General features: G+C 39.2%; 1 protein-coding gene across 1 annotated transcript in view; it reads left to right on the top strand.

The window, feature by feature from the left end:
* LOC115419135 (copine-9-like) overlaps positions 1 to 25,849 on the top strand; it is a 399,664-nt gene that overhangs the window by 315,027 nt on the left and 58,788 nt on the right. Inside the window, exons 11-16 of the mRNA XM_030133771.1 lie at positions 5,467 to 5,508; positions 12,720 to 12,795; positions 13,084 to 13,137; positions 13,318 to 13,379; positions 15,845 to 15,891; positions 18,667 to 18,848. Coding sequence (XP_029989631.1) covers positions 5,467 to 5,508; positions 12,720 to 12,795; positions 13,084 to 13,137; positions 13,318 to 13,379; positions 15,845 to 15,891; positions 18,667 to 18,848 — 463 coding nt within the window. The remainder of the gene's footprint in view (positions 1 to 5,466; positions 5,509 to 12,719; positions 12,796 to 13,083; positions 13,138 to 13,317; positions 13,380 to 15,844; positions 15,892 to 18,666; positions 18,849 to 25,849) is intronic.

Genomic DNA, 25,849 nt, shown 5'->3' with positions numbered 1-25,849 from the left:
GATTGGTTTTCCCCTGTGTGTGGCTTTGGAAAAAAGTGTCTGCCAAATGCATAAATGTAAATGTAAAATATTTAATAATAGGAAGAATATTGTTAAAATTTCACTTTTCAGGTTTCAGGTTTTTCACATTCAGGGTAGTTTGTAAATGTTAATATTTTCATAATTTAAGGTAACTTTTTACACTAAAACTAAGAGAAAAAATTGAAGTTGTCATTTAGAGATGTAATGTCATATTTATCACATTAAACTAAGAAAATTTTGAGTCACTATTTATAGATTATTATGCTATTATTATAGCTGAAATCACATTGTTCTGTATGTGGAACCTGAACTAAAATGAGTTCGACATCCTTGATTACACTGGTCAACAACAAATTTATTGTTTAAGTTTTTTGAGCTGATTTAGGATAATTTTGGTGTGCTGAATCCAAAAATCACATTAATTTTGCTCAATCAGGTCAACTTTCTGAACTATGCTACATATTGGCTTTTTAACATTTTTGCTTACATTTATGGGCATTTTCACATCATATGATTCAAAATTCTTTCATATTTCTTGCAATAAACGAGTTCTGAAGATTTTACTTTAGCCAATTTATGATTAATGTTTTTTTTAACATTACAGGTGAATGAAATGGCTTCGACTAGAAGATCTTGCAAAAATAAGCCTGACGTATTCTGCTACATCTGCGGTGAATAAATAATAAATACATCCCGTTAGAAAATGATTTTTTTTTTTCTTAAAACCTATTTTGGATGAGAACTATATAAAAAATCAACTGATAAAGTCACAAAAATGTAATCAATTTTGTGAGAAGATCAAATTTTTCAAAATCAAGTTAGCAAAAAACCTGACCTGACTGAGAAAAACAGATGTCATTTTTGGATTTAGCGGTGCCAAATGGTCCTAATTTAGTTGAAAAAACCTAGACAACTTGCAAAAAACATTTTTTGTAACCCAGTGTTATCACTATCTTAAGTGTAATTTTTGCACTTTGTAAATTCATCCCGCGGGCCTTACTGGAACCTTTGGCGGACCGGTTTTGGCCCTCGGGCCACATGTTTGACACCCCTGGTCTAGTCCAAACATCGGCACTTACATTTCCAAAAACCAAAATAATGTCAATCAAAATGCCAAATGTGAGCCATCTGAAATGTAGCTAACGTCATAGATGCTTCATCCATTTTCCACACGGTCACATAAGTGTGGAACTGCAGCTGATGAGGTCGGTGCTGGTCAGAATAATGCCAGCAGTCGGCCGTGGTGTCAGTCTAAGGCCAGTGCTGGTGTTATTGAGACCAACATGGACACAACACAGCAACTACGTCATGTTTCAGCATTACATTATTTAGGTCTCATCTATTTTATGACAATGTCTACTGTCACAGAACTGAGGCACCAAATATGGGTGTGTCTGTTTCCACAGAGCCAATCAGATGTTCTCATTTGTCCTGTTCCAATCAGCAGTAAGGACATGTTGTCCCAGATCCAATCATGGACACTGTTCCATGAACTCATTGTCCTCTTGGGTCCACAGTATGTGCTCATATATGTTATGTTGTGTGGGTTACAGGTGGACGTTTGGGTCTTTAAGGGTTAAAGGTGGACGTTTGGGTCTTTAAGGGTTAAAGGTGGACATTTGGGTCTTTAAGGGTTAAAGGTGGACGTTTGGGTCTTTAAGGGTTACAGGTGGACGTTTGGGTCTTTAAGGGTTAAAGGTGGACGTTTGGGTCTTTAAGGGTTACGGGTGGATATTTGGGTCTTTAAGGGTTAAAGGTGGACGTTTGGGTCTTTAAGGGTTAAAGGTGGACGTTTGGGTCTTTAAGGGTTACAGGTGGATATTTGGGTCTTTAAGGGTTAAAGGTGGACGTTTGGGTCTTTAAGGGTTACAGGTGGATATTTGGGTCTTTAAGGGTTACAGGTGGATATTTGGGTCTTTAAGGGTTACAGGTGGACGTTTGGGTCTTTAAGGGTTAAAGGTGGACGTTTGGGTCTTTAAGGGTTACAGGTGGATATTTGGGTCTTTAAGGGTTACAGGTGGATATTTGGGTCTTTAAGGGTTAAAGGTGGACATTTGGGTCTTTAAGGGTTACAGGTGGATATTTGGGTCTTTAAGGGTTACAGGTGGACGTTTGGGTCTTTAAGGGTTAAAGGTGGACGTTTGGGTCTTTAAGGGTTACAGGTGGATATTTGGGTCTTTAAGGGTTACAGGTGGATATTTGGGTCTTTAAGGGTTAAAGGTGGACATTTGGGTCTTGAAGGGTTAAAGGTGGACGTTTGGGTCTTTAAGGGTTACAGGTGGACATTTGGGTCTTTAAGGGTTAAAGGTGGACGTTTGGGTCTTTAAGGGTTACAGGTGGATATTTGGGTCTTTAAGGGTTAAAGGTGGACATTTGGGTCTTTAAGGGTTAAAGGTGGACGTTTGGGTCTTTATGGGTTAAAGTTGGAGGTTTGGGTCTTTGTGGGTTAAAGGTGGACGTTTGGGTCTTTAAGCGTTAAAGGTGGATGTTTGGGTCTTTAAGGGTTAAAGGTGGATGTTTGGGTCTTTAAGGGTTAAAGGTGGACGTTTGGGTCTTTGTGGGTTAAAGGTGGACATTTGGGTCTTTAAGGGTTACAGGTGGATGTTTGGGTCTTTAAGAGTTACAGGTGGATGTTTGGGTCTTTAAGGGTTAAAGGTGGACGTTTGGGTCTTTATGGGTTAAAGGTGGATGTTTGGGTCTTTGTGGGTTAAAGGTGGACGTTTGGGTCTTTGTGGGTTAAAGGTGGATGTTTGGGTCTTTAATGGTTACAGGTGGACGTTTGGGTGTTTAAGGGTTAAATGTGGATGTTTGGGTCTTTAAGAGTTAAAGGTGGACGTTTGGGTCTTTAAGGGTTAAAGGTGGACGTTTGGGTCTTTAAGGGTTAAAGGTGGATGTTTGGGTCTTTAAGGGTTAAAGGTGGACGTTTGGGTCTTTAAGGGTTAAAGGTGGACGTTTGGGTCTTTAAGGGTTAAAGGTGGACGTTTGGGTCTTTAAGAGTTAAAGGTGGACGTTTGGGTCTTTAAGGGTTAAAGGTGGACGTTTGGGTCTTTAAGGGTTAAAGGTGGACGTTTGGGTCTTTAAGGGTTAAAGGTGGACGTTTGGGTCTTTAAGGGTTAAAGGTGGATGTTTGGGTCTTTAAGGGTTAAAGGTGGACATTTGGGTCTTTGTGGGTTAAAGGTGGACGTTTGGGTCTTTAAGGGTTACAGGTGGATATTTGAGTCTTTAAGGGTTAAAGGTGGACATTTGGGTCTTTAAGGGTTAAAGGTGGACGTTTGGGTCTTTAAGGGTTACAGGTGGATATTTGGGTCTTTAAGGGTTAAAGGTGGACGTTTGGGTCTTTGTGGGTTAAAGCTGGAGGTTTGGGTCTTTGTGGGTTAAAGGTGGACGTTTGGGTCTTTAAGGGTTACAGGTGGACATTTGGGTCTTTGTGGGTTAAAGGTGGACTTTGGGTCTTTAAGCGTTAAAGGTGGATGTTTGGGTCTTTAAGGGTTAAAGGTGGATGTTTGGGTCTTTAAGGGTTAAAGGTGGACGTTTGGGTCTTTGTGGGTTAAAGGTGGACGTTTGGGTCTTTAAGGGTTACAGGTGGATGTTTGGGTCTTTAAGGGTTAAAGGTGGACGTTTGGGTCTTTATGGGTTAAAGGTGGATGTTTGGGTCTTTGTGGGTTACAGGTGGACATTTGGGTCTTTGTGGGTTAAAGGTGGACGTTTGGGTCTTTAAGGGTTACAGGTGGATGTTTGGGTCTTTAAGGGTTAAAGGTGGACGTTTGGGTCTTTATGGGTTAAAGGTGGACGTTTGGGTCTTTAAGGGTTACAGGTGGACATTTGGGTCTTTGTGGGTTAAAGGTGGACGTTTGGGTCTTTAAGCGTTAAAGGTGGATGTTTGGGTCTTTAAGGGTTAAAGGTGGATGTTTGGGTCTTTAAGGGTTAAAGGTGGACGTTTGGGTCTTTGTGGGTTAAAGGTGGACGTTTGGGTCTTTAAGGGTTAAATGTGGATGTTTGGGTCTTTAAGGGTTAAAGGTGGACGTTTGGGTCTTTATGGGTTAAAGGTGGATGTTTGGGTCTTTGTGGGTTAAAGGTGGACGTTTGGGTCTTTGTGGGTTAAAGGTGGATGTTTGGGTCTTTAATGGTTACAGGTGGACGTTTGGGTGTTTAAGGGTTAAATGTGGATGTTTGGGTCTTTAAGAGTTAAAGGTGGACGTTTGGGTCTTTAAGGGTTAAAGGTGGACGTTTGGGTCTTTAAGGGTTAAAGGTGGATGTTTGGGTCTTTAAGGGTTAAAGGTGGACGTTTGGGTCTTTAAGGGTTAAAGGTGGACGTTTGGGTCTTTAAGGGTTAAAGGTGGACGTTTGGGTCTTTAAGGGTTAAAGGTGGACGTTTGGGTCTTTAAGAGTTAAAGGTGGACGTTTGGGTCTTTAAGGGTTAAAGGTGGACGTTTGGGTCTTTAAGGGTTAAAGGTGGACGTTTGGGTCTTTAAGGGTTAAAGGTGGACGTTTGGGTCTTTAAGGGTTAAAGGTGGATGTTTGGGTCTTTAAGGGTTAAAGGTGGACATTTGGGTCTTTGTGGGTTAAAGGTGGACGTTTGGGTCTTTAAGGGTTACAGGTGGATATTTGAGTCTTTAAGGGTTAAAGGTGGACATTTGGGTCTTTAAGGGTTAAAGGTGGACGTTTGGGTCTTTAAGGGTTACAGGTGGATATTTGGGTCTTTAAGGGTTAAAGGTGGACGTTTGGGTCTTTGTGGGTTAAAGCTGGAGGTTTGGGTCTTTGTGGGTTAAAGGTGGACGTTTGGGTCTTTAAGGGTTACAGGTGGACATTTGGGTCTTTGTGGGTTAAAGGTGGACGTTTGGGTCTTTAAGCGTTAAAGGTGGATGTTTGGGTCTTTAAGGGTTAAAGGTGGATGTTTGGGTCTTTAAGGGTTAAAGGTGGACGTTTGGGTCTTTGTGGGTTAAAGGTGGACGTTTGGGTCTTTAAGGGTTACAGGTGGATGTTTGGGTCTTTAAGGGTTAAAGGTGGACGTTTGGGTCTTTATGGGTTAAAGGTGGACGTTTGGGTCTTTAAGGGTTACAGGTGGACATTTGGGTCTTTGTGGGTTAAAGGTGGACGTTTGGGTCTTTAAGCGTTAAAGGTGGATGTTTGGGTCTTTAAGGGTTAAAGGTGGATGTTTGGGTCTTTAAGGGTTAAAGGTGGACGTTTGGGTCTTTGTGGGTTAAAGGTGGACGTTTGGGTCTTTAAGGGTTAAATGTGGATGTTTGGGTGTTTAAGGGTTAAAGGTGGACGTTTGGGTCTTTAAGGGTTGAAGGTGGATGTTTGGGTCTTTGTGGGTTAACCTTCTGACTGATTTCCCACTATATTTCTTTCTTCTTCTGCTTCTGCTGCTTCTTCTCTTTCTCGACATCACACTCGTCCTCCGTGTGAATCTCACCTCTACCTCCTCGTCTCCGCTCCGTCCAGGACGGTGAAGGTGGACGTTTACGACTGGGACAGAGACGGCAGGTACGTTCTCTCACTCCAGATTCTGTGTCTATTTTTGTCGTTTTTTTCCTTTGCTTTATTCATTTTCAGCTCTGCGGTCGAATCCTTCAAATGTCACACTTTGCTCTGTCTGACCCAGAAGGGCATCTGTGTGTCTTATTATGGGATGTTTGAGCAGAGGGATGGCTGGAGCTCTGGACCGTAAATCAAATGTATTTGTTAGAAGTGGGGGTTCAACAGAGTGGACATGAGGTCAGAGTTCACGACCTCTGGCACTACTTTTCTCTTTCACTAGTCTCTTTTCCATTGACCCTCAAATTGCGTGAATATAACTTGTACGTAAAAATTTGCCTTGAATGGAAAAACAATAATTTCGGCAAAACTCGTTTTACAATGAAAAGTTTTGGCACTTGCAAGAGGTGTTTTTTGGGCGTAGCAAAATTGGTATATCATGCAAAACTGCAATGGAAAGACTCTGGCGATACAATACAAATCACAATACTAGGATCAAAATACGATATATCGCGATATATCACGATACTGTTAACAAGGCAATATTTTTTGTTTTGTTTCTTTTTTTTTTTTTTAAAGATTATTTCCTGGAAAAACTTATAGTGCAGCATTTGGATAAATAAAGTTTTAACATGCAGCTTTACCAGTATAAAAAAACACACAAATAAATAATATTTTGCAGACATTACAGTTTAAGATCCTGCTTAAATGTTTGTATTCTGTTGCGAAAAGAATACGTAGTGTTCAGTCCGTGACTCATCCAACATCAGAACATTATTTTTTTGCATTCCCAATAAGAAACAAACATTTGCCTCTTTCAGACAGAAAAAAAGTGGTTTTAGGATCCTTGAATTATCCATTATTTAACAAAACAGCGTTATCATTTTCAAAAAACTATATGTATGACCTGCAGTATCACAATAGTACTTTTGTAGTAAACAAACAACAGAACAAAATACCCATGTGAATATAGAAATAAGAGCTGGAAAAACAAAAAAAAACAAAAATGAACTTCTGCCATGTCTGCATTTGAATAAATACCTAAAAATATCAATACAGTACTTTTAAATATGGATACAGTATCGTGAAGTGAAATATCATGATATATTGTGATACCGATATTTTCTTACACCCCTGGGAAAGACCTTTTTGCGCAACTAGTCATGTGAACAAAATAATTGGATGTCGACGGACGTTACAAGAGAAGCAGAGTTTTAAAACAAACATGGCGCGTATATGTGGACACACCAGGAAACTGAATCATTTTAGAATTTAGTACCAGATAGATTACTATAGAGCAGGGGTTCCCAAAGTAGGAGTTGTGGGACGCCGGGGGGGTACGTGATGATTTTCAGAAACCTCTAGATGTGATTCCTGAGGTGGTTATGACTGATTAACCTTTAGGGGTCTGAGTCTATTTTGGCCGTTTTTGAGTACTTCTGATTGTGCCTTTACATACTTTATACAGAAATGTTTTTTATACTCATGTTTAGTATCTGTTTTTTTCAGCACAACTTCATCTGTCTCATCTGCCTATTATTTTTTCACTTTAACCTACTTTATCGACACAAAAGGACAAAAAACACAAAAAATATAAAATCTGATTTGAAAAATTTATGTAACTAGAAAAGCACTCGGAGAGCGTAGACCTCCACCACGGTAGATCAATGATGTTTCTGTTGTCATTGTGTGTTTTGGTCTGATGCTCCGCCCATCACCTGTCTGCCAATCACAGAGTCAGTAGCCTTTCAGCATCCAGGTTGCCAGTTCCCACTGAGCTGCAGCTGGAACATTTCTGATCATAAATGTCTGACGTTAATAAACCTGAAAGGCCTCTTATTATTCCCAAATATGTCGTGACAAAGTGAGAAACAAAACAAGGGTATGTATCAGACAGGGGTCAGCAGCCCTGGTCCTAGAGAGCCACTATCCTGCATGTTTTAGATGTATCCCTCTTCCAACACACCTGATTCAAATGATCAGCCTATTATCGAGCTCTGCAGAAGCCTGATAATGACTGTCAGGTGTGCTGGAAGAGGGAAACATCTAAAACATGCAGGATAGTGGCTCTCTAGGACCAGGGCTGCTGACCCCTGGTATAGGAGATGCTTTAGAACAGGGGTCACCAATCCTGGTCCTCGAGGGCCGGTATCCTGCATGTTTTAGATGTTTCCCTCTTCCAGCACACCTGACAGTCATTATCAGGCTTCTGCAGAGCTTGATGATAGGCTTAGCATTTGAATCAGGTGTGTTGGAAGAGGGATAAATCTAAAACATGCAGGATTCTGGCCCTCGAGGACTAGGATTGGTGACCCCTCCTTTAGAAACATGGAGACGGATGATAGAGGAGAAGAATTTGAAGACCGATGCTGGTTCTGCCTCAGTCTAAGAGTCAGTAAGAACCACTGAGAGCTGGGCCCGCCGTCTCCTCACCCGGTCCCAGACTGGCGATGTCTTCTTCTGGGGCCGGGCTGCAGTCTCTCTCCTGGCTCTGGTGAAGAGTCTGCCGGTCCAGGACTGGTGAAGAGACCAGGTACCGGTGTAGGATTTATCGCTTGCCATGGTAGCGTAGGTCCTTGTAGTTCAGTGTTTTCTGTGGAAGTGACGTCTTCATGTAGCGGTGTGTAATCTGAAAAGGGGGGGGGGGGTTGGTAGTCCGGTGTCTGTGGTTCGGCCAGGGGGTGGTCGGGGGGGTTAGGGTTAGCGCGATCTGTTACAGCGATTGGTGCCGCTTGTACTTCGCGGAAGTAAAAGTGAAATTTAAGGCTCATTTCCCTTTTTGCTATCTCCTGAATCTTCACAAACTTTCATTTGAGTGAGCAGGACGTTTTTCCCATTCTATTATATATTAGACTTATGTAGAATAAGTCTGGTGAGGATTTTTTTTGTATAAAATTTATGGTGTGGTGGCAAGAACTAATGAAAACACTAGTAGTAGACGCTCACGCTGGATCTGGCAACCCTTAGTCTGGGGGGAGGAGCAGAGGATACCAGGCTCTACAGTATTTTGAATGTGATTGCAGTACCAGTTTTGGCCACAATCCTACATATGGCACCTTTAATTAATGAAACAGCCCCACACTTTTTCAGAAATGTCTTGTTTGTCTTTTAAAGTGTGTGATTTTTCACGTGGTAAACATAAAGACAATACTCGGTTTGCTCATTTTTTTTCCATGACAGTGATCACTCTCTTTGCTTGTAATATTCTCAGGTTCATGAGGATTTTCTTACAGTGATTTATGTGAATTTCTTCAGGGTATATCGCATTTGTGATTTAATTGAAAATCCAATATTACGCACTTGTATTTTTTTTTTTTTGACTTTTAGTAAATATCGGTAAAGTTTTGCGCAGATGTCCAACAGAAAAGCATCTCCCGACAGTAAATGTCTGCAGGAGCTGTTCTTGCAGATTTGAGGACCTAATTGAAAACCTTGTGGGCCTGTCAGGCTGTGTGGTCTTGTGCTGCTGCTTTTCATACATTTCATTCAGATTCATTTAAATTTCTGCTGGTGGTGCTTTGACAAATCCCCTGTCCTTGATTTCCAGTTTCCTATCACATCATCTGCACGAGGAAAGGAAAGTGTTGTACTGTGTGTTTCCAGAACAGTGTCTCAGCCTTCTGTCTTGTACTGGCTTCTGTGTTTTTGCAGTTAATAGCTTTTTTTTTTTTGTCTTTACTGGCTCCTGTTTTCTTTTACTGACACATGTTGACAGGACAGTTTAGACCAGGAGAGTCAAACGTGTGGCCCATGGGCAAAACTGGTCCACCAAAGGTTCCAATCTGGCCAGTGGGGTGAATTTGTCAAGTGCAACTATTACACTGAAGACATTAACAGTCAAGGATGTTGAAGCCGTGTTAGTTCAGGTTCCACGTCCAGACCAGTATGATCTCAAATCTAAATGAATGCTTGAATTAAGCCAAAAAATCTTGAATTAAGTAAAAAAAAATTCAGTTAAAAAAAAAAAAAAAATCTTGAATTAAGTTAAAAAAAAAAAAAAAATCTTGAATTAAGCAAAAAAATCTTGAATTAAGCAAAAAATAAATAAAAAATCTTAAATTAAGCCAAAAAAAAGTGAATTAAGCAAAAAGTAATAATAAATAAATAAATCTTGAATTGAGCCAAAAAATCTTGAATTAAGATGAAAAATCTTGAATTAAGTAAAAAAAAAAAAAAATTAAGTTAAAAAAAAAAATCTTGAATTAAGTTTAAAAAAAAAATCTTGAATTAAGCGAAAAATCTTGAATTAAGCAAAAAAAAAAAAAAAAAAAAAAAAATTAAATTAAGTAAAAAAAAAAAAAAAAATCATAACTAAACAAAAAATAATAATAACTAAATCTTGAATTAAGCCAAAAAATCTTGAATTAAGCACAAAAAAAAAAAAAAAAAATCTGCCCACTTTAAGGGTTAAAGGTGGATGTTTGGGTCTTTAAGGGTTAAAGGTGGACGTTTGGGTCTTTAAGGGTTAAAGGTGGACATTTGGGTCTTTAAGGGTTAAAGGTGGATGTGTGGGTCTTTAAGGGTTAAAGGTGGACGTTTGGGTCTTTAAGGGTTAAAGGTGGACATTTGGGTCTTTAAGGGTTAAAGGTGGATGTGTGGGTCTTTAAGGGTTAAAGGTGGACGTTTGGGTCTTTAAGGGTTAAAGGTGGACATTTGGGTCTTTAAGGGTTAAAGGTGGATGTGTGGGTCTTTAAGGGTTAAAGGTGGACGTTTGGGTCTTTAAGGGTTAAAGGTGGACGTTTGGGTCTTTATGGGTTAAAGGTGGAGGTTTGGGTCTTTAAGGGTTGAAGGTGGACGTTTGGGTCTTTAAGGGTTAAAGGTGGACGTTTGGGTCTTTATGGGTTAAAGGTGGAGGTTTGGGTCTTTAAGGGTTGAAGGTGGACGTTTGGGTCTTTAAGGGTTAAAGGTGGACGTTTGTTTGGGTTTTTAAGGGTTAAAGGTGGACCTTTGGGTCTTTAAGGGTTAAAGGTGGACCTTTGGGTCTTTAAGGGTTGAAGGTGGACCTTTGGGTCTTTAAGGGTTAAAGGTGGACGTTTGGGTCTTTAAGGGTTAAAGGTGGACCTTTGGGTCTTTAAGGGTTAAAGGTGGACCTTTGGGTCTTTAAGGGTTAAAGGTGGACCTTTGGGTCTTTAAGGGTTCAAATGTCACCACCTGCTGGATTCTACAGCTGAATTTCTTCTTAGTTTTTCCTCCCTGGTCTTGTGTCTTTGCTTAAACCTCTCCTGTGCGTTTCTTCCCTCTCTTCACCCTGCTTTATATTTCATCTTCCTCTGTGCCCGTGGGGGGATGAACGGCTTGTTTGCTCCTTGAGGAATCCCCTCTAAATACCAGCCGAACACAGGAAGCAGCAGCAGCAGTCGCACAGCTTCAGGTGGTGGTATATTGAGATGCACAAGCCATGTGAGGGCATGCAGGGAGCTGATATTTAACAGTCTGATGACGCTGGAGGAGATTTCTTTTTCCATCGGATGAAAAAGAATGTGTCGAACTCGCCTTTCTTTTCCTTCAACCCTTTTGTTAAGATGAATGTGTTCGCAGGAAATCATATATTTTAAAATGAGCACAAATCAATGCGGTGACCGAACACCAGGGGAACTCTGCATAAAAATGATACGCAGTAGTAGATGGATCTGTACGCCAAGTCACAGATTTTCAAAAGGAGAAAAAAAAAGATGTTCAATGCATAGATTTCAGCAGTTTAACCCTTAAAGACCCAAATGTCCCCCTTTAACCCTTAAAGACCTAAACGTCCCCCTTTAACCCTTAAAGACCCAAACGTCCCCCTTTAACCCTTAAAGACCCAAATGTCCCCCTTTAACCCTTAAAGACCCAAACGTCCCCCCTTAACCCTTAAAGACCCAAACGTCCCCCTTTAACCCTTAAAGACCCAAACGTCCCCCTTTAACCCTTAAAGACCCAAACGTCCCCCTTTAACCCTTAAAGACCCAAATGTCCCCCTTTAACCCTTAAAGACCCAAACGTCCCCCCTTAACCCTTAAAGACCCAAACGTCCCCCTTTAACCCTTAAAGACCCAAATGTCCCCCTTTAACCTAAACCATCTACTGATCTGAACTCTTTAGTTCCTGTTGGTCCACTCATCCCAGTCACAGTCAGATGCAGCACATTCAGTTTCACTTCAGCTGCGTTACTTATGTTGGGGGTTAACATGTAGAGCAGTAGTAACTAAACCTGTTCTGAACAAACACCCTTTACATCATCATGAGCTTCCTGCTGCGCCCCCCCCCCCCCCCCCCCCACACACACACACACACACACACACAAATTGTGACCAGGGGTGGGGGGTTATAGTGCTCCAAGGTGACAGCCCCCTAACCTCAACACTGTCGTCCTTGTTGTGTTCACCCACCCACCCCCCCCCCCTCCAAAAATAAGTTGTTGAGCGTGTGTGTGTGTGCAACTATTGTCTTCTTCTTCTTCTTCTTCGTCTTCTTCCCCTTCTCCTCCTCCTCCTCCTTCTTCTTCTCCTTCTTCTTCTTCTCCTCCTCCTCCTCTTTCTTCATCTTCTTATTCTTCTTCCCCTTCTCCTCCTCCTCCTCCTTCTTCTCCTTCTTCTTCTTCTCCTCTACCTCCTCCTCTTTCTTCATCTTCTTCTTCTTCCCCTTCTACTCCTCCTCTTTCTTCTTCTTCTTCCCCTTCTCCTCCTCCTCCTCCTTCTTCTTCTCCTTCTTCTCCTCCTCCTCCTCCTCTTTCTTTGTCTTCTTCTTCTTCTTCCCCTTCTCCTCCTTCTTCTCTTTCTCCTCCTCCTCTTTCTTCTTCTTCTTCTTCCCCTTCTCCTCCTCCTCCTTCTTCTTCTCCTCCTCCTCTTTCTTCTTCTTCTTCTCCTCCTTCTCCTTCTCCTCCTCCTCCTTCTTCTTCTTTTTCTTCTCCTTCTTCTTCTCCTTCCTCTCCTTCTTCTTTTTCTTCTTCTTCTTCTCCTTCCTCTCCTTCTTCTTTTTCTTCTTCTTCTTCTCCTTTCTCTCCTTCTCCTCCTCTTCCTCCTCCTCCTTCTTCTTTTTCTTCTCCTCCTTCTCCTTCCTCTCCTCCTCCTCCTCCTCCTCCTCCTCCTCCTCCTCCTTCTTTTTCTTTTTCTTCTTCTTCTTTTCCTTCCTCTCCTTCTCCTCCTCCTCCTTCTTCTTTTTCTTCTTCTTCTTCTCCTTCCTCTCCTCCTCCTCCTCCTCCTCTTTCTTCTTATTTATTTCTGTTCCTGTCTTTATTCTAGTCATGACTTCATCGGAGAGTTCACCACCAGCTACAGAGAACTGTCCAGAGGCCAGAGCCAGTTCAACGTCTACGAGGTAAAAAAAAAAAAAAAAAAAAAAAAAACTGAACTGAACTGAAAATAGATTTTCCCCAAAACATTCTTTTCCTGAAAGTGTCCAGAAAATCAAACAGTGATCCAAACTCAGGACCTTGGAACAACATTACCTCCTCCTTGACAGAGTCATTTATTATTTATGACTCTTATTTATTTTTATATTATGAATTCAGGTGCTTTTAAAATAACCTGTTTTCCACACTGGTGTAAAATATCCAGATCCTGAACGACTGAAAACTCATTCCCTGTTTTCTCTCCCGTGGCCAAGGTTTTGAATCCTAAAAAGAAAGGCAAGAAGAAGAAATACGTCAACTCGGGGACGGTAAGCCCAGTCAGATTGTGTCTGAGCAGCATCTGTCACATGTTCTGTGGACATGAGTCAGAGCGGTAAACGGATGGTGTTCTCCTTCAACCCCTGGGTCATCCTCTGTCTCCGTCCTCTGTCCTCTGCTCTTTCATCGCCTCCTTCTTTCCTCCATCACTCCCTCTCTCCGTCTCCAAGGTGACGCTGCTGTCTTTCAAGGTGGAATCAGAATATACGTTTGTGGACTTCATTCGAGGAGGGTAAGAAACATTCACATCACAGTACAACCACCTCTTACGTGACAGAATACTTTGACTTATTTATTTATTTTAACCCATTAAGACCCAGCTCTACTTTTATGTCAGTTCCCAAATTACATTTTCTCTATATCGAACCTTTCTCAAGTGATTTATCACCATTTATTAAACTATTAACCTCTGTGTTTTGCATTGTATCATTACAAATCAGGTATTTTCCTTTATTTAATTCACCGATCATAAAAAATATTGATAAAAACCGAGATGAAAGTTGAGGGTTTTTATATAAAAAATGGAGAAAACTGCAGAAAGTGAGTTTTTCCCTTCAAATATATCATTAACTGACCAGAAACCCAGTGTGTCCATCCACTGTCATTGATCTAACTCCATGGGTTGGTTGGTTTATTTATTTATTTATTCAGTTAATTTTCATTCAGTTTGTGGCTTATTTTCTTCATGTTGCTTATTATTTTTGTCCATTTATTATTATTATTATTATTATTATTATTATTATTATTATTATTATTATTATTATTATTATTATTATTATTATTAATAATATTATTTTGTTCATATTATCAAACACTTTATCTGTTTTCTTGCGTATTTAATTTTTATTTTAACATAATTTCAGTCATTTTTTGCATATTTTTTCATGTAACTTATTATTTTGTAATTTTTGTGTTCATTATATTTGTTATTTAACATATATAATTTAAAAAAAAAACAGTGTGTCCATCCACTGTCATTGATCCAACTCCATGAGTTTATTATTATTTTTTCTTAATTTTCATTCAGTTTGTGGCTAATTTTGTTCATGTTGTTTATTATTTGTGTCCATTTATTATTATTATTATTATTATTATTATTATTATTATTATTATTATTATTATTATTATTATTATTTTGTTCATTTTATCAAGCACTTTATCTGTTTTCTTGCTTATTTTATTTTTATTTTAACGTAATTTCAGTCATTTTTGCATATTTTTTCATGTAACTTATTATTTTTTAATTTTTGTGTTCATTATATTTATTATTTAACATATATAATAAAAAAAAACCAGTGTGTTCATCCACTGTCATTGATTCAACTCCATGGGTTTTACTGGTGAATCAATGTTTTAGAAGATGACGGTGTTTTCATGGTAACTACGGAGTCTCTGAATGTCCAAATGGGTCATATCTGATGACCATGAAAAGATGAAGAACTGTATTTTACACCAATTATTGACATGGATTGATAGGATTAGTGGATCAACAGGTATTAAACAGTTTAGATCAGTAGATGGTTTAGGTTAAAGGTGGACGTTTGGGTCTTTAAGGGTTAAAGGTGGACGTTTGGGTCTTTATGGGTTAAAGGTGGATATTTGGGTCTTTAAGGGTTAAAGGTGGATGTTTGGGTCTTTAAGGGTTAAAGGTGAACATTTGGGTCTTTATGGGTTAAAGGCAGACGTTTGGGTCTTTAAGGGTTAAAGGTGGATGTTTGGGTCTTTAAAGGTTAAAAGCAGACGTTTGGGTCTTTAAGGGTTAAAGGTGGATGTCTGGGTCTTTAAAGGTTAAAAGCAGACGTTTGGGTCTTTAAGGGTTAAAGGTGGATGTTTGGATCTTTATGGGTTAAAGGCAGACGTTTGGGTCTTTAAGGGTTAAAGGTGGATGTTTGGGTCTTTAAGGGTTAAAGGTGGATGTTTGGGTCTTTAAGGGTTAAAGGTGGATGTTTGGGTCTTTATGGGTTAAAAGCAGACGTTTGGGTCTTTAAGGGTTAAAGGTGGATGTTTGAGTCTTTAAAGGTTAAAAGCAGACGTTTGGGTCTTTAAGGGTTAAAGGTGGATGTTTGAGTCTTTAAAGGTTAAAAGCAGACGTTTGGGTCTTTAAGGGTTAAAGGTGGATGTTTGGGTCTTTATGGGTTAAAGGCAGACGTTTGGGTCTTTAAGGGTTAAAGGTGGATGTTTGAGTCTTTAAAGGTTAAAAGCAGACGTTTGGGTCTTTAAGGGTTAAAGGTGGATGTTTGGGTCTTTATGGGTTAAAAGCAGACATTTGGGTCTTTAAGGGTTACAACAGACAGGACCCATTTTTGGACTCATCATAACCTCTCTCTTTACTCACATTATGCCAGAGTTTTAAACGTTTGTAGTGAACTTTCTTGCTATCGTCAGGTTTCTCCCTCTATGATTAGATTTGGTAGAAACACATGAACAATAACCCACAGTTTGGATGAAGGACATGGTACTAAAGTAGATGTGAGCTCTTTAATTCTGCTGAAACCCTGTCTGTTGTCATGTGTGGACGTCGGTGTGTGGACGGTGCTGCCGATCCCCTGCCTTGTGCTTTATAAGCAGCAGCGGTGAGCCGTTGATGAGTTTCTGAGTGTAGCCTGAACAGCTGTAAATGGGATCCCATCTGGACACACTGGCACAGTCCCAGCGTCTCTGTTTTGACTGATACTGATGTGATGCGTCTCCCACCAGGACACAACTCAATTTCACCGTGGCCATCGACTTCACAGCATCCAACGGTAAGACTCTGTTATGTTTATGTGCATGAATCTGGTCTGGAAATAAACTGAGATTCCCCATTGATTGTGAACATCTATAACGTACCTAGAAATGTATGGAGGACCAACTTTGCCATATTTAACCTCCTAAGACCCAGGAAATGTCAGCAAAGTGCAAGCTTTTTTTTGTTTTTTATTAAATAAGTGCCTATATTGGAAACATCATGATGCAACAGTTTTTTCAGATGCAGTTTTTAAAATTTTTATGGAATGTCCTTTGTGGTAGACAGCTTTCTTTTCTGTTTTTTTTTTTTTTTGTTTGTTTTTTTGTTTTTTTTTTTTGTGTGTGTAAAGTTGTGCAACTCTTGCCCACAAATATGGACAGAAAACCCATAGCTGTGTCTTAGGAGGTTAATAATATATACAGAAACATAAAAATGGCTTGATGACTTCAATCATGTGCCAATACATGATCCAAAAAAAAAAAAAAAAAAAAAAAATTGAAAGGCATTTTCAACAAAGTTATCTGTAAAATGTGATAGAAATGGTTACTTGTATTGTCATTTCTAATCATTTTAGTTTAATTTTGTGTTAAAAACCCTAAATATTCACTTGAACATTTCAATTTCTGTAACTTTTTTTTGGTCTGTATTTATTATATTTTTCCATCGTTAATTTTTTTTATCCCTGCCTTCATTTTTGGGTCGTTTTCTAGTTAAATCTTCTTTATCTCTTTATGGCCTCAAAATAATTTATTTCCATATTTTACTGGAACCTTTCCTGAGCTGGTTTTGGGCTGTGGGCCGTATGTTTGACACCCTTCTATAGATAGTAGTCGTCTGTTCTCATACTTGTTCTTGATAGTATGGTATATAGCTTTTATTTATTTATTTAGTAAGTATCACTTGCAACCAGGTAAATATTTCATATTCATTTTAATTAGAATCAAGTGTTCTCTGTTTTGCACTGCATGACCACCTGCCCATACTCCAGTGTCTTTCTAGGTGTTTGTACTAATACTTAAAGCAGTGTTTTTCAACCTTGGGGTTGGGATCTCACATGGAATCCCCTGGAATTCAAATGGGGTCGCCTGAAATTTCTAGTAATTGATACAAGAAAAAAAAAACAAAAAACAAAACACTTACTAATAAAAAATATATTGTGAGTTGAGAGAGACATCCACAATCCATAAAAGACATGACAAACTCTGAAGCTGAAACTGCAGCACTGCGGTTCTGTTTGTCTGTCAAATGTTCATTGTGGTCAGTTTCAGATGCTGCAGCTCTTTCATAATTCAGAGTTTGAGTTCTTGTTTGTTCAGTATTAATTGTCAGCCTTGGAAATCCAAGCTGGACTGACTGTACATATCCTGACCAAGGAAAATCCAATTCTCCCTTTGTGCAGTAATCTACACCTGGCTTTACTGCCTCTGTCCAGAATAATATACATTATATAGACTAAATGTCCTCTAAAATTAACGTTTATTTGCAACATAGTATAGCAAACTATTACATGATCAAAAACAAATTAATTTTAGCAAAGAAATGTCTCTGTTTTGAATGTCTGGGGTCGCCAGAAATTTGTGATGTTAAAATGGGGTCAGGAGCCAAAAAAGGTTGGAAACCACTGACTTAAAGGTTCACTGTGTATACTGTGTATGCAGACTAATGCTATGTAATGTGTGTGTGAACCAAAGTTATTATCGTTAGCAAAAACTAACGAAATGACAAAAACTAGAATTGAAAAAAAATTTCCTTAACTGAAATGAATAAAAACTATAATTTAAAGAAAAAAACAATAACTAACTGAAACTGTATTGTGTGTTTACAAAACTAACTAAAACGTATAAAAATTATTGATAAAATTCCCTTCATTTTCATCTTTGTTGGATTGATATGAAATTTATTTATTTATTTATTTATTTTTGCTCATGCAATTTTAGCTGCCGGCACTTCACGATCCGTCTCGTTTTGTCACTTGTCATCTAGAGTCGTCTTCTGGTCCCCACTCTACCTGGAAACATGGAGACTAAAGTTGGGAGAAAGCAGTAGAGTTCTGTTTGGGATTTATTTGAATACGACGGAGAAGAAGAGAAAAGATATGAAAAAAACTAAAACTAAACTAAAACTAAGCATTCAGAAAGAAAAAGAAAACTAATAAAAACTAGCAAACCTGCTCTAAAAACGCATTAAAACTAACTGAATTAGAGAAAAAAAGTCAAAACTAAATTAAATTAAACTATAATGAAAAATCCAAAACTATTAGAACGTTGGTGTGAAGTAATGCTATGGAATGTGTGGGTGTGGCCTTAATTTTTTTGAATGTTTCTAATTTTATGAGTGCTGGTATTTTACATCTTACCCAGGGACAACAGTTGAAAAATAGCTTTTTTAATAATAATAATAATAATAATAATAATAATAATAATAATAATAATAATAATAATAATAATAATAATAATACATTTTATTTGTATAGCGCTTTTCATAGAACTCAAAGACACTTTACATGCAGCAGATAAAAACAGAAACCAAACAGATTAAAAACAGGTGCAAAAGGCAGGCATATAAATATAAAACAGTTAAACATTAGACATTAAAAGCAATCTTCAATAAATGAGTTTTTAAAAGGGATTTAAAGGTGTTGGGGTTGGAGCAGTGTCGGTGTCAGCAGTGTGTTTTTTGCTAATACTGGCACATTTTCGAAATGTTCATTAATGTGTACTGTCCCTGCTAAATAAATAAATAAATAAATAAATAAGTTGTGTACGTGTTGGACGTGTGCTCCTGTCCACAGGTAACCCCTCCCAGCCCACCTCTCTGCACTACATGAGTCCGTACCAGATGAACGCCTACGCCATGGCGCTGAAGGCGGTGGGCGAGATCATCCAGGACTACGACAGCGACAAACTCTTCCCAGCCTACGGGTTCGGAGCCAAACTCCCCCCAGACGGCAAAATATCCCACGCCTTCCCACTGGTAAGAGACGTGAACACCGGGGGGGCTCAGAGAGGGGCAGCGCTTTGACTCCATTCGCTTTTTTTCTTTTATCTCCGTCCTCATAATAGACCCATTTGCTTCATCATCTAGTCTGACATTCAGCGCCTCATTTCTCTGAACTAATACATTATAGTTTATGAGCTCTCCTCACATGCACTTTTTCAACTCCACTAGCGTTAAACAGCCGAGCCAACACAAACCTGCTGTTTTTTAAAGCTTTATTTATGTCCCAGTGATGCCAGCTCTGACTGAAACTGAGCCAGGAGGTGAAATGTGTCCGTCTGTCAGATGTATTGCTGATGGACGGCCCATTTCCATCTGAGGTCAAGGCTGGTTCAGGCCAATCACAAATCCAATAAAACACCCAGTCAAGATGCACAGAAACAGGGTTGGACATAATTCACAGTTTAATTCAATTCAATGAATGAATTTGAATTTGATTTGACTCCATCCTACAGGAAGTGGAATTCACTGCAAATCAGAGAAAGAAGAACAGAAGAATCTTTATTTTGTCAGTAGGTTCACGCACGTAAACATGCACTAAACCCAAATTTGTCCTCTGCCTTTAACTCATTATTGGGTCCCGCTAGCTAGTGTGGGCCCCATGAAAGCTACTGATACTGATTTGTCGGAGCGGGGGTTGGGGGGGTGGGGGGGGGGGGTGTTGAAGGATTTTGTACCGAAAGCATTTTTTACATTTTGTCAAAGAAATAAACAACTTCAATTCATCATCAAGTCCATCCCATAATCTCAAACCCACAACCCAAATACATCTAGACTTCACATTTGTCCTCACTTTAGTCCATTCACAAATATAAAGACCTTTGAAATTAGAATCATTATTAGTTCCTTCAAAATATCCTACTTTATTAATTATTCTAATAGCTCTATTTGGAATTTTACTAATTGTGGGCTTAGGGTTAGGAAAAATAGATAGATAGATAGATAGATAGATAGATAGATAGATAGATAGATAGATAGATAGATAGATAGATAGATAGATAGATAGATGGACGGACGGACGGACGGACGGACGGACGGACGGAGAGAGGGAGAGAGAGAGATAGATAGAGAGAGAGAGAGATGGATAGAGACAGAGATGGATAGATAGATGATAGAGAGAGAGAGATGGGTGGATGGATGGATGGAGAGAGAGAGAGAGACAGAGAGAGAGATGGATACATAGATAGATAGATAGACAGACAGACAGACAGACAGAGAGAGAGAGAGAGATGATAGAGAGAGAGAGAGAGATGGATGGATAGATGAGAGAGAGAGAGAGAGAGAGAGAGAGAGAAAGAGATGATAGATAGAGAGAGAGAGATGGATGGATAGATGATAGAGAGAGAGAGAGAGATGGATGGATGGATAGAGAGAGAGAGGGAGAGGGGATGGATTGAGAGAGAGAGAGAGAGAAGTAGAGAGAGAGACAGAGATAGATAGATAGATAGATAGATAGATAGATAGATAGATAGATAGATAGATAGATAGATAGATAGATAGATAGATAGATAGATAGATAGAGAGAGAGAGAGAGAGAGAGAGAGGATGGATAGATGATAGAGAGAGAGAGAGAGAGATGGATGGATGGATAGAGAGAGAGAGGGAGAGGGAAAGAGAGAGAGACAGAGATAGATAGATAGATAGATAGATAGATAGATAGATAGATAGATAGATAGATAGATAGATAGATAGATAGATAGATAGATAGATAGATAGAGAGAGAGAGAGATGATGGATAGATGATAGAGAGAGAGAAAGAGAGATGGAGAGTGAATGAGAGATGAGAGAGAGGAGAGAGGCGAGAGATGATGAGTGATGATGATAGGGAGAGGAGATGAGCGATGAGATGATAGAGTAGAGAGAGAGAGAGAGAGAGAGAGAGAGAGATGGATGGATGGATGGATAGAGAGAGAGGGAGAGAGACAGAGAGAGAGACAGAGAGATAGACAGAGAGATAGATAGATAGATAGATAGATAGATAGATAGATAGATAGATAGATAGATAGATAGATAGATAGATAGATAGATAGATAGATAGATAGATAGATAGATAGATAGATAGATAGATAGATAGATAGATGTTATGGTCTTTGTGATGAAGGTGCAAAATGACATGAATGAGATATTCTGGATAAAACTCAAACTAAAAATGCCGTTTTCCACATTCTCCACTGTGGCTGTAGTTTTCAAACCTAATCCTTCACAGTGAACCTGAACTGGAGTTTCCATTTGGATCAAAGGCAAAAGCGCAGGAGAAAACACCGTCTGTTTGTCCAGACACTGGGCTGCTTGGACACATGGCATCAGTTCTTCACTTCCACTTCTGATGGTGCCTGTAATTTTTACAACATAGCATGTTAATATTAATGTGACATTTCAGTGGGGGGGTGGGGGTGGGGGGTAATGCAGTGGTTGGTATTAGTGCCTCACAGTAAGAAGGTGTGGAGGTTTCTGTGTGGACTTTGCATATTCTGTCATCTCTGCCTGGGTTCTGTCATGGTAGTCCGGCTTCCTCCCACCATCCAATCACATGCACCTTAATAAGTAAACTGGTCAAACTGGTGAACTGTAGGCCACCTTTTTTTTTTTTTTTTTTTTTTTTTTTTTTTTTTTTTTTTTTTGTCGGAGCGGTCCATAACTAACACAACTGACGCTTGTGTGAAACGAAAGTCAGACTTTACATACTTTCAACATCCAACTCCTGGTTCTATTCCTCTATTATTCAGCAGATCTTACACAAAACTTTCACACCTTCTAACCTGTATCCATTGGACCCCCCTCCACTGCTCTATGTCCCCCCGACAAATGCTGCACCCCATGAATTTATCATGTTTACCCCCCTCCCTTTACAGCACCCAAGTGCATGGGGACGTTTGCGAATTCTGAGACTGTGACAGTTGTGTTCAGGTGAACGTTAGTGTCACTAATGTAGGATATAGGTGGAAGAAAACTGACACAACCTGATGGAATTTACATTATGTTGTGCCCCCCCCAGGATAAAATTAATTGAGCAGAAGTATGGATGTAAAAACCAGAGGGGGGGGTTGATCCTCCCCACCCCCCCCTAACAAATCGCACTCTGTTTTTAAGTAATAATAATAATAATAATAATAATAATAATAATAATAATAATAATAATAATAATAATAATGGTGATAATAATAATAATAATGTTATAATAATAATAATAATAATAATAATAATAATAATAATAATAATAATAATAATAATAATAATGCATCGCTTTTCTAAGTACTCAAAGACGCTTTACAATAAGCAGCCAAAGGACAACAAATGGGGTAAAAACAGATACAGAGTTAATACAAAAGGACAAACAAGGAACAAATATTCAAGCACAAAGGTAGAGAAAGATATGGAAAAGAAAACACCAGAGAAGGTGGATGAGGTGGAACAGACAGTCAGTTTTTTTTTTGATCTGAAGAGGTGAGATTTGAGTTGGCTTTTGAATGAGGTGAGTGTGTCGGAGTTCTGGATGTGAAGGGGTAGGGAGTTCCAGAGGGTTAGGGTGGCGATAAGTCTGGAGAATTAACCATGTTTTACAATTTTAAGACATAAAGAGCTCAGTTTGGGCCGCACGTCTGGGGTTTTGATTGATTGATTGATTGATTGATTGATTAATTTCGAACATGAATGTCAAAGAGAAGAAAATAAATAGACAAAAGACTTAAACGTAAGACATATAATACATATTCAAAAAGGAGTGAGAAGAAGTAGAACTTATAAACTCCCACCCCTTCTCCTTATAGAATTAATAACAATAATAATACCCTTCCTCGTCTAATCATATCTATACACTATGTCATAATATGACTGATAATTACACAAATACCGTACACATCAGGGGTCTCAAACTCAACTGACCTGGGGCCACTGGAGGTCCAGTCTGGGTCCAGCTGGGCTGCATTAAATATTCCACAAAAAAAAGGGTTTCTGTACTTTACTCGCAGCTGGTAACTTTTTGATGCACTCACCTTCTTTGAACGTCTTTCCAGCCCTAGTAATCATCTCACCACGTAGCTGCTTCGACTGCTGCTTCATTCTCTTTGTTTGCTTTCTTGAATAAATCTTGTTGCGTCAGTAGATGTTTTTTGATGACTGGTGACCCGGTTCTTTCTCTCATCTCCCTGGTATTTTGTAAATTCCTCAGCATGTCTAGTTGAGTAATAACGTCAGATTTTGAGAGAGACATGACCAGAACTGGTGATGGCAGAAGTTTTCCGTCCACTTGGTGTCACTACGGAATATGTTTCAACTAAGTGACTGCTAGCGTGTTCTTTTGTTGGAAGCTCCAAGAATAAGTCCGGATTCGTCTCAGTCTCATTTTTATACATTTATTTCAACTTGATCTGATCACAAACAAAGCATTACGTTCATACTTCTCCTGGTACTTCGCAGATTGGCTAGCTTGACAACCGTTGACAACAAATGCCGCCGGAAGCTGTCACGACACTATCTATGGTAGCTCATAAGTGACAAAAAATAAATAAAATAAAATAAAAGCATGGCAAGACTCAGCAAAAAAGTGTGTTTGAGAACTATGTGTGGGCCTAAACTTTGATGTTAAGTGGGGGGGCCAAAAAATATCATCCTGCAGGCCTCAACTGGCCCCTCGGCTGCGAGTTTGAGACCCCTGCTCATGGTGTGTTTATATTTTTGCTCTGTATACGTACATACTCCAAAAGTAACCCAGCAATGGACTGAAACATCTAAACCAGGGTTTTCCAATTATCATGTTTCCGAAGTGCCCATAAATGCGTCAGAGCAGAGTACTACAATTATGTGATTTCTCGCAGTTATTCAATTTATCTGGTTATATAAACGGGCTCACTAACTACATTTGAATGGATCATATTCACTTATTCAAGTTTTTTCTTATTTCAATTAGTCATCTCCTGTAGCTTTTCTGATCTGTCTTCGCAACACATTGATCAACCTGCAGTAATTCAACTCAGGGCAACTTGTTAAGTCAATGAAAGAAACGGTTGCGTAATCGCACAAACTGTAGGCGCTGTGGAGTAGACTAGTGAAGTGGATGACTGAGGCAGAGGAGAGGAACAGAAGGTGGGAGGAAGAAAACACTGTGAATCATGATGCATCTGCAAAGAAAAGACGGTCGTGTGTTTGAGGGTATGGAAGAGACGCACAGACGCATAATGAAGCAGCGCTTAGGCCGCTCAGCGCCGTCAATACGACGCAGCAACAGGAGCAATTTTCAAAGCAATGAAATGAAGAAGTAATTGGTTATCCTTGGATTGGACGTGACGGTCCCCCTGGACAGTTACTTTAGAAGAAATTAGGGGAGAAGTGGGTGGAGAATAACATAAAAAGAAGTGGGTTTTATATTTGGTGCTGCTCCAAGGCTGAAGCAGAAGATTAGAGTGAGTTTTTTTAAGGTGAAAATACAAAACATTTCATATGGATGTAAACAGACGCCTCAGGTCTTTCAATAGTGAACTGGGAAAAAATTATTAGACCATCCAAAGTCATGGAAAACAATGGTTATGCAATCCAGTATTTATTTATTTATTTATTCATTTAGAACATGCAAAGAAACAAAATAAAACCAAACAAAGCAAAATAACACAAAAATAAAATAACATTTAAATGAACAGAATCTACCTTAGAGTACGAGTAACGAGATGATGTGATATAATGTTAGAACACGAGTCAGAGGCAGAATAGAGAGAAATATGTCTTTATTATCATATTATCCTGTAACAAGGATACTGTGAAATGTACAGTTACTTGCTGGCAGCAATCAGTAAGTAAGTTGCTGTATTACATTCTACAGCATACTTACTGTATATTAAATTACAGTACCTGTAAAATACTGTAATTGTCATTGCAGTACCAATCACAGTACTGTAATTGCTATTACAGTACTGTAATATGGTGATGTATTTTGTATCACAGCAAATAGTGGACCACTGTGAAATGGGAATTTGGGGTATTTTATTGAATACTCCAAAACAAAAACAAGCACTCAACTTTTTGTTTTAAAATGATGAAGTGAAAAAAGACATGTAGATATGTGATATGCGCATAAATTTTAGACTTACATTTCTCATGGAACCAATAAAAGCCGTTCTTGCTTTTCTCTCTTTTGCATGGTGAGTAAAAATAAAGAACTGCTGTTTGAGGTGATAAGTTTGGATTTTTTGAAGTACTACAGTTGAGAAAATGTTATGGCAAAGGAATGGGCTGTCTGATGGTGATGTAAAAAATGGGAATATCCTTTATTTGGGGTACTCTTGAACCAATATTGATTTATTTACTTGGGCTTTGTTTTAAGTGGTTAAAATTCGCTTTGAGCTGAAAAGAAAGGTTGAAAATACAGCTGAAATGTAATGGCTTGAGTATGAAAACTGAACCCACATGCAAGACCCAGAGACAGACGTAAAAGTATACAGTGTTCATTAAACACGAAGTTAACTGACAAATCTCTGATAGTGTTAATAAACAGAATCTTGAAGACACAGAGTCCTGGGTTCTTCACGGGATTTGTGAAGTGGACCAGAGACGGGACCCCACAGTCCGGACCGGTAAAACATGTCGGGAATCCGACTAGGGGAGAGCAGAGGGAAGTCAGTAACAGAACCACGTCATACATGGGAAGGCAGACGGAAAGGCAACAGGACATAAGGAACAGGCAAGCTCACGTACTGGTAAACAAGCGAATAGGTCGAACACACGTTGAATCATTGGAGGCAGAGGCACAGACAAGGGTCAGGCAAAAGGCAGGGGTCAGAGAAGGCAATCCGGGTCAAAAACAGGCAAACAGACAGACAGGATGCAAAAAACGCTGTTAAGTATCACACGGTGGTAAATACAAACGGACAAGAGGAAACACAGGGCTTAAATACACGAGAGGGAGGGAAGACAATGAGACACAGGTGGAACAAATCAGGGCGGGGACAGGTAATCACACAGGTGGAACAGATTAGAGACAGGAAGCG

The sequence above is a fragment of the Sphaeramia orbicularis genome, chromosome 5 (assembly GCF_902148855.1).
Source record: "Sphaeramia orbicularis chromosome 5, fSphaOr1.1, whole genome shotgun sequence".
Taxonomy (NCBI): Eukaryota; Metazoa; Chordata; class Actinopteri; order Kurtiformes; family Apogonidae; genus Sphaeramia; species Sphaeramia orbicularis.
This window is presented reverse-complemented; position numbering and strand designations above follow the sequence as displayed.